The sequence below is a fragment of the Pseudorasbora parva genome, chromosome 9, assembly GCF_024679245.1.
Source record: "Pseudorasbora parva isolate DD20220531a chromosome 9, ASM2467924v1, whole genome shotgun sequence".
NCBI lineage: Eukaryota > Metazoa > Chordata > Actinopteri > Cypriniformes > Gobionidae > Pseudorasbora > Pseudorasbora parva.
The window spans coordinates 7,366,600-7,387,991 of record NC_090180.1 but is presented as its reverse complement, the minus strand read 5'-3'; the positions used below and the strand labels follow the sequence as shown (position 1 = coordinate 7,387,991).

At 38.4% G+C, this 21,392-nt stretch overlaps 1 protein-coding gene across 1 annotated transcript in view; it reads right to left on the bottom strand.

Moving 5' to 3' along the window:
- Nucleotides 1-3,581: 3,581 nt before the first annotated feature.
- The window catches only part of cdh6 (cadherin 6), a 31,897-nt gene continuing 14,086 nt past the window's right edge, over nt 3,582-21,392 (bottom strand). The window contains exons 3-12 of the mRNA XM_067453683.1: nt 17,729-18,023; nt 17,001-17,120; nt 15,503-15,676; nt 14,616-14,803; nt 14,189-14,439; nt 13,008-13,144; nt 12,630-12,760; nt 10,960-11,077; nt 8,523-8,774; nt 3,582-5,573 (exon numbers count right to left, since the gene is read on the bottom strand). Of these exons, the coding sequence (XP_067309784.1) occupies nt 5,068-5,573; nt 8,523-8,774; nt 10,960-11,077; nt 12,630-12,760; nt 13,008-13,144; nt 14,189-14,439; nt 14,616-14,803; nt 15,503-15,676; nt 17,001-17,120; nt 17,729-18,023 (2,172 nt within the window). The 3' untranslated portion in view covers nt 3,582-5,067. The remainder of the gene's footprint in view (nt 5,574-8,522; nt 8,775-10,959; nt 11,078-12,629; nt 12,761-13,007; nt 13,145-14,188; nt 14,440-14,615; nt 14,804-15,502; nt 15,677-17,000; nt 17,121-17,728; nt 18,024-21,392) is intronic.

The following is a 21,392-nucleotide window of genomic DNA, read 5'->3' as shown; positions in this document are numbered from 1 at the left end:
AACATTTTTCCCACAAGATTTTTTCAGCAGTTGTAGCTGGATACTGAAAAAAGGATACAGTGGGGAAGATCATGTTGCATTAATGCTGACAAGAATATTTTTCATCAGACTCAAATACTTTTAAATCAATGCATGTTAGACTGAAAAGTTCAGAAAGTTTGGACACTTTTGAAACACAAGATGAGTTGGACTCCGAGATAAGAGACTTCAGATCAGTACCATACCAAGAAAAGCGCATGAGTTTGTATATTAATTAGAATAATCCATCAAAAGCACTCACTGTATCAGAGTCTAATGACGGCTACGCAAGTTTCAACCGTCACTGTTGCTTAAACTGTTGAACGATGGTGTACGTATCACTAAACATGCTGTTCGGAGATTATTTTGAGCCATAGCTAAATGTCTTTTGTATGGCAAATGAACAGCCTATTGCTTGTTAAATGAGTCAGAACTACAACAAGTAACCGAAATGAGTGTACAAGTGAATGGGACTCAGTCGGTGAATGACTGGAAAATAGGCCATGACACAACGCATTCAAAACAACATCAGGAGCTCTTAGATAACACAGACAACAGACCTTTCAGTGCTTTTCACAATTTGCAGCTTGACAGATTGAATATAAACATAATTTTTGGCACAAAAAAAAGCGGGAACGGTGCTTTAGAAGTCTCTGGAGTAAAGTTTAATCCGAAAATTGTACATCTTTTTGTGAGTAACAATGAAAACTTAGGCTGTCAGCGATGACGGCAACAGCGGAGGATACGGCATTCCATGAAAGCGTGGGGTAGAAAGAGAAGAAAATCAAAGCCCAAGATGAGGTAGATTGGTGTTTAGCATTTCCCTTAACATGACATGCCCATTAAAGATTAAGGCTAAAGAGACAGGCGAGGCTAATGGGAAGCGACGCAGCGTTTTAAGCCTCGGCCATGAAGAGTTACAGCCCTCAGCAGCCGCGTGGCTGCGGTGACATGTTGACTGCCCTTGATTCAGGCGGCTCCTTCACGGAGACGGCCGTGAGCGCGGCGGATCCCCAGCGTACATCCGGAGCGGGCCTGAAGCACAACTAACCTTTAGTCGGCTTAATGTTACAGAGATTAAAAAAACACTTGAGTGTACATTTTCTTCTGCTTTGTGCCGCCCTTGCTTTCATTACTGCGTAGTTCATGTAATCTTGTCTTTGGGGCTTATGCTACGCTTACCAGCTGTATTTGATTCGAGATATACGCTTGTAATGAACTCAAGTCTGCATCTTTAGAGTTTGCAACATTTTAGTGCATACGACTGAATGTCTTATGCAGATCAGGTAAAAGCTGTAAAGTTTTGCTCAGTTTTTATTAAAAAGCTGCCTGATGATTGAGCATATTAACAAATCATTAACTCGCCCTCATCATGTCATTCAAACCTGTTTCTTTTAAACATGGAACATAGAATTTTCACATAGACACCCCCCCCCCCCAATACAACAACAGTTTATAGTGACCACAACGGGACAATAAATAAATTTGTTCATATAAAGCTATATCATAGCTTCAAAAAGTGGAATATAGCTGATATGTAAATAACATTTTTTTTTAAATCCCTAAACTTTTTTATTGGCAAAAGACCAGCAACAGAAAAAACATACAAGGACATATAATGTAAAGCATTTTAATTAGGGTGTGAACTATTCCTTTAAACTAGGAACCCTTTAAATAGTTTTCAGACATCAGTGCTTCTTCCTTTTTCAACAGTACATTGACCTGTTTCTCATATAAGCAAAAGCTCTTCTGCTAGAGTAGAATTTTTCAATATATTTTTTTCCAAGACATGCATACTGACCCTTCTAAATGAGGTTAGCACACCTGAATCCTGGATTGTTGCTTAAGCCCTTAATGGCCTTGTATAGACAGAGACACCAGATGAGACTTGTGTCTACGTACATATTTGCAGAGAGCGCTGGATGGCAGAGTGATTGAGTTAACATCGGCATTGTTTGAAATGTCACCATCTGCCTCACAACTGCTGATCCCCCAATCAATTTAAAATGAATACTGTTTCCTCTCCCTCCAAACCCAGTAGCGCGCTTTGAGATCTTCATTATAGATTGGCCTAATGAGCTGACGATCTGGGGCAGACCCTAGAAATTTTCAGATAACGATCATGACATCTGGCCTCTAAGAATCATGTTAAAGTCATGGCCATATATTGAGCATCAAGTATATACTATAAAAAACATTGTATTTTATATATAAAATACTGTAATATATATATATATATATATATATATATATATATATATATATATATATATATATATATATATATATATATATATATATATATATATATATTTTTTTTTTTTTTTTTTTCTTCTCATTAATGCAATTATCTAAACAACCAATCACATGGCAGTTGCTTCAATTCATTTAGGCGTGTGGTCCTGGTCAAGACAATCCCCTGAACTCCAAACTGAATGTCAGAATGGGAAAGAAAAGTGATTTAAGCAATTTTGAGTGTGGCATGGTTGTTGGTGCCAGACGGGCCGGTCTTTCACAATCTGCTCAGTTATACTGGGATTTTCACACCCAACCATTTCTAGGGTTTACAAAGAATGGTGTGAAAAGGGAAAAACATCCAGTATGCGGCAGTCCAGTGGGCGAAAATGCCTTGTTGATGCTAGAGGTCAGAGGAGAATGAGCCGAATGATTCAAGCTGATAGAAGAGCAACTTTGACTGAAATAACTACTCGTTACAATCGAGGTATGCAGCAAAGCATTTGTGAATCCACAACATGCACAACATTGAGGCGGATGGGCTACAAGAGCAGAAGATCCCACCGGGTACCACTCATCTCCACTACAAATAGGAAAAAGAGGCTACAATTTGCACAAGCTCACCAAAATTGGACAGTTGGAAACTGGAAAAATGTTGCCTGGTCTGATGAGTCTCGATTTCTGTTGAGACATTCAGATGGTAGTCAGAATTTAGCACAAACAAAATGAGAACATGGATCCATCATGCCTTGTTACCACTGTGCAGGCTGCTGGTGGTGGTGGTGTAATGGTGTGGGGGATGTTATCTTGGCACACTTTAGGCCCCTTAGTGCCAATTTGGATAATGCACCATGTCAAAAAGCTTGAATCATTTCAAATTGGTTTCTTGAACATGACAATGAGTTCACTGTACTAAATGGCCCCCACAGTCACCAGATCTTAACCCAAAAGAGCATCTTTGGGATGTGGTGGAACGGGAGCTTCGTGCCCTGGATGTGAATCCCACAAATCTCCATCAACTGCAAGATGCTAGCATATTGATCCTATCAATATGGGCCAACATTTCTAAAGAATGCTTTCAGCACCTTGTTTAATCAATGCCACGTAAAATTAAGGCAGTTCTGAAGGCAGTTCTGAACGTTCAGTATTAGTATAGTGTTCCTAATAATCCTTTAGGTGAGTATATATATATATATATATATATATATATATATATATATATATATATATATATATATATATATATATATATATATATATATATATATATAGCTTAACACAATGCATTTGTAAGTGTTTTTTGGGTGTGCAAAGAATTGTCATTTTTCTGTAAAAGAGAACATTTATTTGAATGAAAGTTTGATTCCATTTGCACATCATCAGATGAACTGCAACCAGCTCACATTTACAGTTGAACACATTCAATACACTGAAACAATAATACCGAATGTACATATTTCAAGAATATTTAGTCATCATTGTGGTATATAAATATTTGGTACAAAATTTCACAAGATATAAAGTAAAGTAGTACATGGACATAATCTACTCTCCCAAGCCACTGGTACAAAGCACTGTTCATTAAACCAAGTTTTTACAGCATGAGTAACCATCTTTTTTCTTTTTACAGCTTATCAATGACAAAGAATGGAAATTCTGCTTCTAAAACACAAATATTTACCAGCTCGAGCACTGCTGACTCATCCCCTTCTAGCCGAAGAGGTGAAGGCAATCTCAAGGCTCATTTTCTGGTTTGAAGAGAGGGCGCAATCATTGCGGAGTGATTTACTTTAAGATTTGACTCACACCTCGATATACAACACTGTTGTGGTTATCATTCAGCCAAGGAATAAATCAATTGAACTTTTATTACTTCCCTGGTTATTCTTTTGCAGCATGTCATTAAGGGACCGTGTGGAAGTGTGTCTCTTACAAGAAGAAAGTCATACTAAGCAGTTCTGATTTCAACCAAACGTTTGTCAGACTGCTAAAGGAAGCAAAACACATTTAGGCCCAATGACATAGCAGATAATTGTAAGCTTCTGGCATTTTTTTCACGTGGATGATGAAAACCAGTGCCAACCATGAAACATCTTCTGACCCATTTTCTAGATGGGTTTCACACAACCGCTCTTTATTCTGGTTACAGGACAACGCATCTCTTCTTGACTGCGTAAGTAGATTAGTAAAATTATGCAAATGGTTAATAGTAAGGGTTTGAAATATTTCTCCCAATTTTTAGACATCTCCTATGATGTTGAACTGTTTGATTCTGAGCTGCCCGCTACACATTGAGGTCTGATGGTGAATTCACCAGCCCGAACTTGGCGGTGGTTTCATTACTTTCATAAAGTACTCGGGCTGGCCTTTAATTCAGTGACCTGCTCAAGTTCACTTCAAGTGTTTCACAGGCTCACAGTCGACTGATAAACTGTTCTTTGCAGCAGTATTTGAACAGCGCTTCCGCATCAGATGCTTAGTTTTTCAAAAGGATGTTTGCAATGATGGTTACAGATATGAAACACTGTAGACATCTCCAAAACAACCTGGGATTATGCAAAAAGATGTCACCGCAGATGATCTTTCTGATGAGAAGTCCACAGACAGATATGTTCCCCTTGTGAAGCGTGAAGTTCGTCTCCTCTTTTGAGAAAACGCACAGCCAATCACGACAGAGAAACCGGCTGCCTGATTGTAGGACAAAGAGAAGGATAAAAGGGCACTTTGTAAAAGAAATTAGGCTGCCTCATTCTGCCACTCCAGTCTTCATGTAGAGGCAGATCAGCAAATGAGTCTTGTTCTGCAGTCTTTCCATTAGGAGTCCCAGTCGCTGTCCTCGCCGCCGTACATGTCTGCTAGCTTCCTGAAGCGTGGCCCCCATTCGCTGAGATAGTTATAGTCATGCTCCCCCTCGGAGGACACGGACCCCAGCGAGCTGAGTGACTCAGCCACCGATCCGTTACCCTCGTATGCGTAGGTGGCCAGCGAGTCATAAGGAGGAGCCGTGGGGTTGCCATCATTTTCCTGCACCCGCTGGTTGATAAAGTCCCGCACGTCTGCATTCTCTCGGGACGGCACAGTGGTCCTGCGGAGCGGCGGAGGGGGGTAAAGCGACTCGGAGGGCAGGATGTCCCGGCGCATTTTGCTGTCCTCCATTGCTTCTGGATGGCGAAGTGCTCCGATGTCAAAGGCCTGCGTGTCCTCCTCGCCACCACCCTCGTCGTTGTAGCTGACGACATTGTCCCTCACGTCCTCCTTGGAGATGATCAGGGGCTCTTTTTTCTTCTGACGTTTCAGGGCGGCAAACAGCACTACGATCACTACAGAACAAGAGAAGGAAAAATGTAAGTGATGCACCAGAATGAAAAAGCTTGACTGTTACGTATACACATATATGGGGTTTGGGTTATATTTTAAAAAAAAGAAATTCATACTTTTATTCAGTAAGGATGCATTAAAATGTGACAAAATCAAAAGTGACAATAATAAAACTTTTGCATTGTAAAAAAAAAAAAAAATATATATATATATATATATATATATATATATATATATATATATATATATATATATATATATATATATATATATATATATATATATATATATATATACACAAAAATACTGTTCTTGTGAACGTTCTGTTCATCAATCAATCTTGATAATTTCTAATTTCTGAAGGATCAGGTGACACTGAAGACTGGAGTAATGTTTTTCATTGTCCATTCTATAGTATGTACGTTGTTCTGTTCTACATGTTTTTCCATGTGTGGCAACATCGTCCTACATTGAGGGAAAACTAGTGGAATACGAGGGGAGGGGAGGGAGCCCTGTTTCCTTCAGCTAAGGTGGATGTAGATGCACTAAACCCTGAGTCCCTGATTGATCTGAAAAATGATTGCACCCTGCCTGTTTCCTCACCCAGCACCGAGCCTGATTCGTCACCCAGCACCGAGTTATTGATGTCTGTGTTCCCATCCTGCCGCCCACTACCACCTCCTCTGCCTCTTGCAAGATGGCCAAAAGAGTCATTCCTAAAATGTCTGCTTTTTCAACATCAACCAAAAGGGTCGTTCCAGAGATTTCTATCTGCCCTGTATCAGCCAAGGAGGCCGTTCCTGAGAAGTTTGTCCATTTTGCATTGACCAAAGAGACCATTCCTTAGAAGTATGTCTGTTATGGTCTCCTGCTTAGTGCTTTATGAATTCAGGCTAACTGTTGGCCAGTTCAGCCCTTCACTGTCAACCCGTTTGCTCTGTGACTGCACTCCATCTCGGCCTCCACCTTGGACCATCATCCCTACAGCTTCACCAGGCTTCCTTGTCCATCCACTTTGGCTTTGTTAGGCTCCGCCTTCCCTAAGGCTTCACCTCAGTCCCTGGGGCATACCGGCTCCACCTCAGTCCTTCAGCACCCAGGCTTCACCTTGGCTGCTTGTCTCCGGAGCTCCTCATTGGTCTCCAGGACCTTCAAAGTCACCTGATCTTATTGGCTCTTAGGCTCCCGCCGGGTCTCTACCTCCATCAGATTTGTCTCAGTTGATAGTTCATCTGGTTCCATCTGCCAAGTTGACACCATAATTTCTCCGTCCCTCATCTCCCCCATGGGCTTTCATCCAGGGGTTCCGGCTGGGGATTCCACCCTGGCCCACCATCCTCTACATACTGGGATCTACCACTTTGATTTTCCAGTTGATTGCTCCTCCCTGGCTCCTGTGTTTGTCCCTTGTGCCTGCCATGTGCCCAACTTTTAAGCTCCTGTCCCATCCACTGTTGGACTTTATCAATAATAATAATATGGCATAGGGGGATATGTAACAGGTATTCTGGGTCTGTTTTGCACTTGTTTTAGTTCAGTTTCCTGTTGTTGAATTTCGTTTCCTTGATTTTTTATTGATTAGTTTAGCTTGTGTTTTTTAAGCCCTGATATTTTTCAGTTTATTGTCGGTTTTTGTCAGTATTTTGTTTTTTGTTCTCTACATGTTTTTCTATCCAGTATTCTGAAGTGTCATTTTGAGGTCATTTTCATTAGACATTCATATATTAAATCCATCCTTTTATTTTGCCGTGTATGCAACCAGTGCTGAGAGCTTTTTATACAGCTTGAATTTTATATATTTTTACTGTATTTTGATAATTGATTTAAATGTGTTCATATTTAAATTAGGTTTATCATATATTGTGCATTGCTTGTATATTGTTTAATTAGTGCAAGCTATTATATATTATATATTGTGCTAATTAGTGCAAGCTATTATATATTATATATTGTGCTAATTAGTGCAAGCTATTACCACCTACAGAAAGCAGATGGTATACGAAATGTCATTAAAAATGTGTGCACTGTGTACATTTTCTAATGATCTTTGCAGCTCATATTCATCAAATGATATAGAAGAGCATTATAAACGGCCATATATCCAAAGGTGCAGTGTGTTAATGTATGCTTTCGGCATTTTGAAGTGGTGATTCAGATGGCATGTGGAAATAAACCATGCTATCAGTGGGAGAAATTTGTTTTCAGTAAATCCCCCCATAGTACCATTTGGTTGCGTTTATCAGTGATCTTTTACTGCAACGGAGTAGGACGCGTTTCACACATGATGCATTACCCAGTGGGTGACAGCTACTGTAGGTGTCAGGTCGTTAAGCTCTATTGCACGCAGTTCACAGGTGAGAACTCTGAGTAGCTGATGTTAATAGATAGCAGAACTCAAATAAGCAAGGTTTTCTAAGGAAATTCAAATGCAGTCAACAAAATCACAGAAAATTGATTAATTACACTTGCATGCTATATGACAAGTGTTTCAATTAAAATTAAGCCTAGAACTCAAATGTGATATTCCATTTTTGTTAAATTAAATCAAGACTGGATTCATTTGAGTTTAATTGAAATGTAGCCCATGTTACTCAGTTTCCTGATTAAATAACCAACAAGTTTTATCAGTTCAGCCATCTGAGCATGTCAGAAACTGTTTTTCTTTATTTTCTTTTTTCCCTTAATTGCAAATGATTTTACATGCAGATCATGCGTACACACTTCAGACCACTGGAATTGTAATTAATCAAATGGCAGCGCAGACAAAAGCGTTAACTGACAGGAAGACAGGTGGGAAAATGAACTGAAAAGTCTAACTAACAAAGGGCTTGAAAGATGAACAGTCGAATTCAATGCGGACATATAGATGGAGGAAGCGGGCATCAGACAGATGGACGTAGAAGAAGTGATCTGATTGTTAAAGTCAATAGAGAGAAGCGAAGGCTACTTACAGAGCAGGATGAGGATGCAGAGCAGGATGGCCACCAGCGCTCCCGTACTGAGCCCCGCAGAGCTGGTCAGAGCCTCTGCATTGCACATCTCCATGTTGCCGTCCCGGTCGCATGTGCACACCCGAATTGTGAGCGTGCCTGTGCTGCTCTGCATGGGAAAGGTTCCATCTGTGATCACCACAGCTACTAGATGGGTGCTCTTGTGCATTCGGCCAAATCCAGTACGTTGTGTAAAGATTCCAGCTGTGTTATCTGTGGAGAGTTGAGCGTTTATTTTTTTGTGTTTAATATATTTATTGAATTTTTCAATTTAAACTTAACAAAACAAAACACCAATGGAACACACAAATAAAAATAGGAACCCTCCCAAAAAAACAATCCCCTGTGCCCCATCAATCACACACACAAATACAAATGAACAAAAAGAACAGACTCATAATTATAAAGTCAGCCAGAATATACTATACAAAACAAGTTGAGCGCTTATTTTATTAACCCATAAACACATAGCACTGGTCTTTATTAAACTGGGATGTCATTCACAACCCTCCCCCTCGTTCATTTTTTAAAGTTAGACATCAACCTACTTTGTATTCCTCAATCGATTCATTATTAACAATTTAACAAGAAAAAATATAATTATAAAAGAATATCGTTTTTCTAATACATTTTTGGAAAAAAGTGGACAGGGTCGCTAGCAACCCAAAGTATGTAATAGTGTAAGTATATTTTTTCTGTGTATCAATAATTGAAACGCTGATGGCCCAATAAGTGCAATTCACCTTTTTTCCTTAAGTTGGAGACACCGGTCTCATGTACGTGGCCTGTACGTGTACATGAGCCTGGAATGGAATGTACATTGAGTTTTGTTTATGTTTTGTTGTGTGTGTGCTGGCAGTCATCCGTGAGGGGCTGCCCACGTTATTTAATTTCATTTTGTTTGTTTTGAATTAAAGTTGTTGAACGTTCGCTGGTTACCGCCTCCTTCCTTCCCATATTTATGAACTTTATTACATAATGAAACATGCTTTATTTTTTTTTATTTTTTTTTTATTTCTTTTTTAAATATCAGGAGAGTTTAATACAATATCGACAGTTAGAGATCACGAGACATGAATATGTAATAATGATTTGCGAAAAATTTGATATTCCATTTTTGTTAAAATAAATCAAGTTCTAAATCAATTAAATCAATTTCTCTTTCCTTCAGTGTGTAATAAAATGTTTGTGAATGTAAAAGGTCTGCAACGTTTTAAAAATCAAAGTGCACAACAAATTTAAGTTAATCTCAATTCTGATGATAAAATCAATTCTGAACTGCCAAAACAAGTCGTCAGTGAGTTGCATACTGCATGTTGAGAAGATGCCATATTTTTGTGCTGCAAATGTTAATTATCTTTGTAAACACTTCCAAAGGATGAGAATGAGAAGAGTCAGTGGTTAAAATGACCTCTTTTTGAAGATTTCTCTACAAATCTCTGTCTAAATGGGATTTATAAAACGTTTATCCATTAAAGATGGGTCAGTACCCACTTTATTTGGACCACCTTGCTCCTCAAAATCACAACCTGTACGTATGATTAACTATTGATGTATATATTTTGCTCCGTGAGTTCAAAATACATCGTTTATTTATTTTTTTGTGTAGGTCTCCGGCAGACCAGTTAAAAAGTTAATTACTGTCTTACTGAAATACTTCTGCTAATCAGCTGTGTACCACTATAACATACAATTGTTTCCATGAATGCATTCATAATCTTACTACTTTGAGTAAAGATAAAGAATGGAGCAAGATTTGTTGTAAAAAATTTAAGTAGCATATCACTGGGTCCTGCTCAAGTCGATTTGAGATGGAGTTTTGGGGTTGAATAACTAGTTATTCCAATGTTTCATCATTGGACTCGCGCTTGGATTTATATAGTACGATCCCTGAGCTTTAGGAAGCCAGCGGAGCAGCTAGTTCAGTTATTGTAATTGATGTTTTGTTTCAGACACACACTGTAAGTTGTAGACCAATCATAACAGACTGGGCCAACCTGAGCAGAGTAAGCTCTCGGAAGAGGGGTTTAGACAAGTCTTTTGAGAATCTTTGAAAAATGCAGTGATGCGCAATGTATATTATAGGAAAATTAGAGTGTTTTTTGACATTTGATGCATGTAAACCTGGTGTAGTAGACCTCCAAAACAAAATTAGGAACCTTTAAAATAGCATAATAGAGGCATTTTAAGGAGCGAGGCAAATGCTCTCTCTGCAGACCACAACAGGCCTAGACTGACCTAAAGTTATGTCTACTGCAAACCAAGCTGGCTCAGTTTAAACAGCTAGATGCGAAGAAGCCATGTCTCGTAAAGATTTCTCCTGTTTGATTGGTCTGTGTTGTCATGAAGAAAGACAGTGAGCTAGTTAGAGGGCCAGACAATGTGAGAGGGCACCCACCTCCATTATCTCGGACTGAGAAGTTTGCTCGCACTGAGCTCTCTGGTGCCAAGGAGAACAAGAAGCGATGACCACCGACTGGGGCATCTGGATCCACTGCACTTATTGTCTGGATTTTCTGTAGCAAAGAAGTAAATTATGACTATATATATATATATATATATATATATATATATATATATATATATATATATATATATATATATATATATATATATATATATATATATATATATATATATATATATATATATATATATATATATATATATATATATATATATATATATATATAACTAATTCAAAGCCATATAAAACGAATTAAAAAAATATTATTCTGTTAGTTTTATTGTAGCCTGCCTTTAGCTAATGTTAGCAATATAACTATTGCTTCATATCATCATCCATTTAGGCCTCCTGTTAATTATATTCACATTATGTACATTGTGCAAGTTATACTTAATTTAATTGCATGAGCTTTACAGCACATAATCTTGTAAGCTATACCCTATTACTTAAAAAGCATGCATTTTTATTTAAGTTACAGAGCTGGAAAGGTACTGCAAAACAGGAATGACCTATTCACAATGTCATCTTTCAGACCTTACAAGTGTTTACATGTAAACACTATAAGCATGTTTACAGCGAGGAAAGATGTTGGCTCAGTGATAGAAGCTCATGGTTATCTTTAGTTGTCACCAAGGGCAATTTTAGTTTAAATGCATCTCTCAAGGGTGCACTGGCAACACGCTGTGACAAAAATGTAATCATCCATTGTGTGCTTCATGATTTTTTTCTCAACCAGGCTTACGCACTGGCCAGATTTCTTGCTTGCGTGTTGCTGGCTGGCTTCCCTTTCCTCTGGGCTTTACTTCAGTCTGTTCGAATATAACTGCTGAACAGAACCAAAATCCCAGCCTTATCTCACACTGCCATCACTGAAATATAGCTACTAAACAATGCTAATTAATAATTGTTTAGTTACATCATGCAAGTAACAGAATTGCCACACTCTCTTTTACCCAAACCCTCTTTTACCTAAATGTATTTAAATGGTAGACACACAATTATCTTATATATTTTTTTTTATAGATGTAGTTGATAGCATATGCACCTTTTCTTTAAAAAAAATTGTAAAATGTTATTTCAATTGTTCTTGTTTTGAAAAGAAAAAAAAATACTGCTAATACTAGGTGCATGTATGTTCATAGTCTTGGATGTTTTTGTACCCAATAACTAAACCATGGCAAACACCAGGCTGAACGATTCTGCCAGGCGCTGAGGTGGGCGGGTCAGTGAGGTGGGTGATGACGGACAACGAGGGATACAAGAAGAGTCAGGAAATGGAGGAGAGGTGGACAGTTATTATGAAGTGCCTGTGATATGTGACAGCCCCTGTCATCCACCATGACACATAATCTCATCAAGCCTGACAGAAAAAGGCTCTGCCGTCTAATCCATGAAGGAGAAATACTCATCACTGATCTCTATCTCGCTCTGGAGGTGTGAGTTCTGTAGAGGTCACACACTGTTTAACAGACGCCCCTGCTTTAAATCGACACATCCATCCACCGGCCAAACAGGAGAAGTGGACTTATTCCTCCTTATCTTACATCGAAATTGACAATGTGGCAGATAAAATGGGAAACATATACTAAAATGCTCTTTACCTGACCAGCATTGGCGTTTTCACAGACGAAGGTCTCGTAGAAGGATGCCAGCACCGGGGGGTTATCGTTGACATCCAGTACACGGATGTACACAGGCACTCGGCTGGTCTGCTCTGGGTTGTCTAAGTGTCCTTAAAAAGATGTGGCAGATGATGGTTGACTACTTGAGATGATAGAAGCTCACATTATTGGAGCCACAGGAGGAAACTGGATTTCTAATTTAAAAAAGTAAACTGATATATTTAGTCAATTTAAGCTGTCATGGTAAATGAAAATGCGGAAATCTTATTGGAGAAATTTAATGCTGGATGACTTGAGCTTAGCAACCTAAATTCATTCCAAATGAACTGCGGCTGTGAGCCGCGTGGAGATACTCACTAAATTCGGTTGCGATCACTGAAATGTTGTGCCAAGCGAATTCCTCTCGGTCCAGAGGCCTTTGAAGGAATATAGATCCATTCCCAGCATAGACGCCAAAAACGCGGTCCACATCTGTGTGTCGATCAATGGAATACCTGCAAAATCAACCATCTCAAACCATCAGCTCAACTGTCAACAGTTCCAATGTGTTTGTGACAGTGTTTTTTTTAAAGTGTAGAATAGTGATAAACTATGATGTGACCTGTGACTCAATTGTGCTCGAAAATTAAGTGTGAAAATAATGCAAGTTTGTTTTTTGTCAGTGTTTCCATATTCATGGATGTGTAGGACAGCTTTTCCTGTAGTGAGTTTTTTTTGTTGTTAGCTTGTAAACTACTTTGAATTCAAATTAGCAATTAGCAAAACAGCTTCCCCAACACTGGTTCGCAAAACCGTTAAGACAGCTGAACCTTTAGAGATGGAGACACTTGAGGACGCTGGATGCACACCACTGCTGTAACTGCATGAAATCCCAGTGCCCTAAGCCCACACATGCCCAGTTCCCCATTTGTTCCATTTTACCAGAAGATCACAATATTGCTCTTTCAAATGCAATCAATCAGTGGGATTGTTCAATTTCCTAATTAGCCTCCTGATGTTCAGAGCGACAGTGCTGCTCATGCTTCTGATGTCCCTGATAATTACCAGCCCTGAAGTCCTGTTCTCTGCTGCAGAGGGCTTTTTAATTGCGCTTCCATTCTGCGTTCTTATTTACTGTGGTCTCCCGAGGGAAAAACATCCATTTATTGTCCTCCCGAGCCTTCCGCGTCAGCTTTATCATCAGGGCGCTTTGGACAGCGATAATATCCTCATTTATTCTCATAATTGTAGTTTATTACAATTATCTCATAAAGATGCTGCGATTGAAGGACCTCTTGAATTAAATGTGAATTTAATAAACATGCTTTGAGGAAGCAGGCCATCTAAGCTCATATTGCCACAGTTTCAGACTGATTAATCAGGGGTTTGCAGATATCAAAAGGTCACCTGAAGAAACGGGCAGATGTTTAAGAGGCTTGCATGCTATTGTCCAGCTATTATGTGTTAGGCAATGTGCATTTAAAGAGATTTACGGTGGTTTTGTAAATATAGATGATAAATCACAATGTGATGTGATGATATTAATGCAAAGCCCTTACTTGACCGGACTGCGCCGTATGTCAGGATCAATGGCACTGACCGCTCCTATCACTGTGCCTACAGCCGCGTCCTCTTTCACTTCCAAAATATAGCTGACTTTCTCAAATTGAGGGGGCTCATCCACATCCTCAATGCTGACCCTGACAGATGCCATGTCCTTAGCATCCAAGCTCAGAAAGCGTGGGTCTGGATGTGTGTTTTGGACTTTGATCTGAAGGATGTATGATTTCTTCTTCTCGTAGTCCAGAGGCTGCAACCGAAACACATTCACAGGAATAAACAACCCACTCTGAGTAAAATCCCCCCCCCCCCCCCATTTTATGCATTTCATTCACGTAACATCAAGCGTAACTATTTTAATAAAACATAAATAAAAAAGCCTCCCAAACTAAAAAATCTACTTTCAAACTCAAAGCACGAAAGTACCTTCTTAACGCTAAGTATGCCTTCTTGGGTGTTCCTGTCAGTGCTGATGTCGAACACATCCAGACCGTCTCCGCCAACAACGGTGTAGTCCATCTCTGCATTTCTGCCGACGTCGGCATCCACGGCCTCGATCCTGCCAACTGATGATCCTACCTTGGTGATCTCTGGAACGCTGAACTGATATATACCTGGGGAACATAATGTTAACGTCAGGGTTTGTGCTTGAAACTGTAAATTCCCTTGAGAGAGGATCTACTTATTATAGTGCAGCAGGAGATCGTTTACTTGTTCAAAAGAACCTAAAAGAAGAGTTTGGAGGAACAAATCTCATCTGACAATTTGCATTCGTAAATCTACATAACCGATCCCTGCATCTAACACCGTAGCCAATTAAAGTGCTTTTTATAGCTTTTTCACCTTCTCTTGGTGTTCTCTTTACTGTAATAAATGGCGAACGTGACCGATTTTGTGCTGCCTGCAATAAATCCGCTTTGTGCTGATAGCCTGCATTCCTCTGATTAACATGACAGAAATTCCAAGCATTTTCTATTTGCATGAAGGCTAAAAGAATAGATTATATTAAGAGAAACACAAAAGAGTAAGTGAGCTGAGCCCACTCTGTCCATTTAATCAGGATTAACACACAGACCTCACATAGTTTCTAAAGCTTTGCCACTAACCATTTTCCTTCATACAATGATAAAAAATGTATCCGTCTCTGTTTTGTTTTTTAGTTGTGCTTTGTATTTGTTGTTTATTTCAACTGTAAGACTTATGCAAATGACAAGAATCAATGGAATTATGGAGCAAATGTCTTGTGCAAATAGCAGTTTGTTGATATTTAGGAATTTACATACATATTTACTCTCTATTAAATGCATGCTTACTCTGTGTGAAATGTGGGGGGTTGTCATTGACATCGGTGAGGCTAATGTTTACTGTGGTGCTGCCCGTTAAGCCCCCCTTCTGGCCGGCCATGTCCTTGGCTTCGATCACCACTTGGTAGTGCTCCCTCTGCTCTCTATCCATATCAGAAGGTCCCAAAGCGGTCCGGATTATACCTGAGGGAAAGATGACTTGATTCGTTAACATCCAATCCAGTCCAGTTTCTTACTCTAGGAGATGGACGACACCAGACTGCAGTTGCAGCTGAGTCTTTGTTGTGTTTGAACAGTGCAGAACTAATTGCGTACATGCATTGAGACTGACATTTTGCCGCAGAGATTATTACAGGCGGCAGCTGCTGATTGAGAGATCGCTGCAGGTTCTGAAGAAACCAGATCTCGGATTATTAAAACCGGTGTTTTACAAGCTAAAACAATTTGGTCTCAAGAGCAAGATATTGCTGGGCTTGCTTGGCAGTGTTGGACCAGGAGTTTTTTGCAAGTTTATTTATGAATAAAAAGGCACAATTATTAGATTTTTTTTTTTTGATGTCAGTTAGGAAATGTTGGACAATGTTAAAGGAAGTGTATATAAGATTGTGGCCAAAACTGGTTCTGCAATCACTATCCCCCCTGACTCGAGGTTGCCAGATTGGCTGCAGGAACAGCAGGAACGTTTGTAGCTGCAGCTGTGTTAACTAGAGCAGAGCTGGCTACCCAGATGCCGAAACACTACTGACTTCGTGATTGGTAGGTAGGTGGAGGGTGGAGCTTCAGGCCAAAACACAACATGTCAACATCAACATCAGTTGAGGGCTGCAACAACTTTTAAATGACAATATCCTGGCCGGACTACTGTTGGCAGTGATATAACCAATGGGATTAATGGAATAGCAAACTCACTTTCTGATATGTAACACCCACTTTTCCTTACCCAATTAATTTGTGTCGGATAAAATCGAGTCTCATCCTACATTTTTTTCTTATTGAACATCCTTTAAAGAATTAAAAGGGCTTGCAAACCGTGATTCACTTTGACTTTGAACTTGAGTATGCCTGATGTCTCGGTTAGACCCAAAAAAAGGCAAAAGACAAATCCAGTAATTCACGTAACGAAGAATCCAAGCCCTGCTGCTTCTTTGAATGGCACAAATGTTCCCAGATTAACCCCCACCCCTAATGAATATCCCTTTTTTCGGTCTTAGGATTTCATGTGCTCATGGACATCATCGTTCGTGTCCCATCTGGGCTAAAGCATATCAGTGTTAAGCTGGACACTAATCTGCCATGGGAGCTTTTGTGTTTCTATTTCTCTTTTGTTTAAACAAAGACCTCTGCGGGAAATGTTCCAGGGCACACATTAGCAATGATTAAACTCGCTGGGCGAATTTGCTCGGCTAAATTGCTTGAACGACAGAGCTGTAGTGCAACCCTTGCCCCATATCAAATTATACAGATACACCATTTCTGTCTATGATATAACAGTTCAACATGGACTGACCTGTATTTGGCTCTACTGAGAAGTATGGATGACCCTGGCTGATGCTGTAGGCTAGCTTTGCACTGAGGCCAAACATTTCATCATCTGCATCCTGGGCGGTAACTTGAGTGACATAGGTACCTGAAAAATGACAAATTAGTTAAAAGTTAATCTGTAAATCATTATGTACTCGCTATAATGATGTTATGTTGTTATGACTTTCGTTAATCGGTGGAAACTGTGTTTGTCACTCTTGTCTATGACTAAGGAATGGAATGCCTGAGTGATTCATTCCTGAATTGGACTGTTTTGTTTCTCAAGTTCAACATACTGGTTCAGTGATCCAGTTTCAGCAGTTAATAGTTCTCCAGGGTAAGATTACCAATGAATAACGATTAAAATTACTACATTTGCATGCTATTCAAAGTTTGAAAGCTCCAGTCACCATTTGCATGGAAATAAGTGACCTGCACATTTTTCAGAATATCTCCTAATTTGTTTAGAAAAAATAGGTTTGGAACCAGATGTGGGAAAGACTCAATAATTCCTTAAAGTGATGCTATATATATATATATATATATATATATATATATATATATATATATATATATATATATATATATATATATATATATATATATATATATATAAAGTAATTGTGATTGTTTTGCAATATTTCTACAATATTAATATAATTGATGTCACTCACAAGACTTTCAGTGTTTGTTTTTGAAGCCACTGAATCTTACCGATATGCGACCTCTCAGGTACGGACGCTGTATAAACCTCCTTGTCAAACTTTGGTTCATTGTCATTGATGTCATGTAGTTTCACAATAAACTCTGTCTCTGGCTCCAGTGGGATGCCGGTCCTCTTGTTGACAGCCTGAGCTCGGAGCATGTAGGAAGGTTTCTCCTCTCTGTCCAGGCTCCTGGTAGCATGCAGATCTCCTGATTTGGCATCTATCACAAAGATCGTCCCCGCACCTTCACCTGTGAGAACGTACATCACTGTGTCGTCTCCTTTATCCATATCTGAGTGAAGCTGTTGAGAGGAAGCAATTCAAGCATTTCATCAGCACCTCCGCTCATTCTGCCGTTGATAGGGCTCATGAATATGTATTGCATTCAATATTCTGAATGTATTCAATATCCGTTGATTTTGAAGGAATAAAACAATGAAGAAATACTACAGGGGGATGTAGTAATAGACAGGTACTCCATGGTAAATATGTGAAAATGAGTCCTTGGGAAATTGAATTCTGATGGCATATCAGATGAAAGTACAGCACAATGAATGTGCAATCAGGGTGAATGCCTGTCTATTATGAACAGTGAAGCTGCCGCATGGTATCTCTTGGTGCAACTACTTTTGTAAGATATATATGAGCCGAATCAAACTTTTTTACTTCTCGCCTCTACTGGATGTGTGTATGAAGCTGTTTTGAATTTGTGTTATTCACTATTGTTACACGGCATGATAAAATTGATTGATAGGAACATCACATTTTAGAGCTGAAGGTGTGATGTGATTAGCTTTGACAATGACTTCTGATAGAGGAGTGAGAGAATGATTTGACACTTCTTTCCACTTCAATACGCTGCTTTGTTACTGTAAAATAGGGTAGTAAAATACAAAAGACCATTCAAACACAATGGCTCTTTTGCTCTACATGATTTTCCTTCTGAACATTATAGAAATGTCTGCTTCTACTCCACACTGACTGGTACATGATCCAGACACATAATGTCCATAACAACAATGAGAGCTTTGTGAATTATGTGCTTGCAGCATCGCACATGAATAATCCACTGGTTGGGGATCCTTTGTAAGACTTTCGAGTCTCTGAACCAGTGGTTTTCAGAATTTTCAGGCCATGTACCACCTTTGATCAAATCAGAACATCCAAGTACCACCTACCGTAGTTAATTCACCTCTCTGCAGTGCAAGTGTAAGGGCTGTGTAAAAAAGACAGTTCTGTATTTTGATTCATATATCACTGTTCCTGTGAAGACCATTATCGGTTTCTTGACTGGCTACGTGACATGTTATTGCACTTACTAATATACATACATAGACAAGCTCATTCCATATGTTAAGTAACATGCAAAAATCGTAGGTGTTGTCTTTGATTCTGAGCTTTGTCTTGAAAAACAAATTAGCACAGTTAAAAACGGCTACTATAAACTGAGAATCATTTGCAGACTTAAACCGACTCTTCGAGACTTGGAGAAAGTTATTCATGCATTTATTACATTACATCACGGCTGGACTATTGTAATTATTTATACCATGGTCTTTCTCAATCTTCGTTTGCATGTTTATAGATGGTTCAGAATGCAGCGCCCAGACTGTTGACTATAGTGCAAAAAAAAAAAAACGTGATCATATCGCTCCAATATTAGCTTCTCTTCACTGGCTTCCTGTTTTTTTTTTTTTTTTTTTTTTTTTTTTAGAATTCAACTCAAAATGTTGCAGATTGTTTTTAAAGCTCTTAACGGACAAGCCCCATCTTACATCTCCAAACTTTTTCATTTGAATTTGTCTCTAAGTCCCTCAGATCTGCCAATAAAGCTCTCTAATATGTTCCACGGAAACGACTTAAAATGAAAGATGACAGAGCCTTTGCAGTTGCTGCTCCACGATTATGGAATTATTATTATTATTATTATTATTATTATTATATTTTTATTTTTATTTTTGACTGTTTTTTATAGCACTTTGGTCAGCGTAAGCTGAATTTAAATGTGCTCTATAAATAAAACATACTTACTTACATATTTTACAATCCACTTCAAACTAATAAATATTCAATATCGCATACACTACAGTTTAGAGGTTTAGGGTTTGTAAGATAAATTGCATTTATTTGATCAAAAATACAGTTAAAAACTGTGTATTTTGTAAAAACAAAGTTTTTTTTTTTTACAGTAAATTCAAGTATTTTTACGATTTAAAATAACAGAAAATAGAAAAAGAAACTGCATTTCTTTAAAATATAAATATTATGTAAAATTATACATGTCTTTACTGTCTTTACTGTCACTTTTGATCAATTTGATGCATCCTTGAGCAAAGGTATTAAATGAAAATCTTACTAACCTCAAAACTTTGAATGATAGTGTATACAGTATTTAGGGATGCACAATGTATCGGTACTACTGTATGTTAATTTGCCCTATTTTTACATTTAGACTAAATTTAGACTAATAATTTCATAACACTGTTAAATGTAATCTTATTAAATATTTAATATTGAACATTATAATACATGGGTTTTGACGAGATCTCGTCGGGGTGAAAAGCTCACGTCATATTTTTTTATTTTATGTTATGTTATTAAACAATATCAAATTTACAAACTTAAATAGGGAACAATAATATGCATATCAAAATATACACAAATAGCATATAGTTGCACTTGTTTCTACACATCTGTGCATATAACCCTATATGCTTAGATTCATGTAAATCTCACGTCATATTGTCATGACTGAATGTGAGGGTGAAGTTAGAATAAAATATGCCATGGCAACGTTTACATTATGCCTCACTTTCGTTTTGTTTTTTTATAGAAATAAAAACAATTTAATCCCAGTGAATAACGTTCACTTCAATTTCATCAGTTCATCCGACACGAGCTCAACGAGCTGTACAAAACACTGCCGCTGATAACTGATCACGTGACCACAAGAGGACTATTGCGGAGAATTCATTGCCAGAAAAATGTCTTGTAAAATGCGCCTTTAGCATCTTTATAGACCTATATAGAGATTAGTGGTTCAGCCCCTATTCATAGAGTACGAGTGTTCGCAAAATTGAAAGTGAAAGTAAACCCTGGCAGGGAGGGTAATTCAAATGATTTCAATAAGTTAATGCATGCTGTTTGAAAGCGACTCCGTGAGGAATGCAAATATCTCCACATATGAAAACTATCTTGGGCTGGGCTGTGTAGTTAACCATACCTTAGCTCAGTGTCATGCCTGAAGAAGAATTCGGTCTCTGTTTACACTTTGAATATTGAGATAGTACATTGATTATGGTTGCACATATTGTTTGCACTTAATATATGATCAGTGTGTGGAAAGGGGTTCAGTTAGGAGGTCAAAAGTTGTAGAAGCTCATAAATCATGTGCAGTTCTAAGGTCTGAAGAGACAATCATACAGGAGAGAAGTCGGTTCAATTTGTGGCAAAACATTTTACAGTGCTTGAGTATTGTTGTCTTTTACTGCATATTAAAATTCATACTCAGAAAGTAGAACTGAAATGACATTCATTACAAATTTAGTTAAATTAGTTAAACCGTTTCAAAATGCACCTGGAGGCTATTTTTTTAGTCATGTATTTTGTCACTGAGGAATTCTTAAAAATAATGTGTAAAAATGTATTCGATCGTCTCATTCTCGTGAACC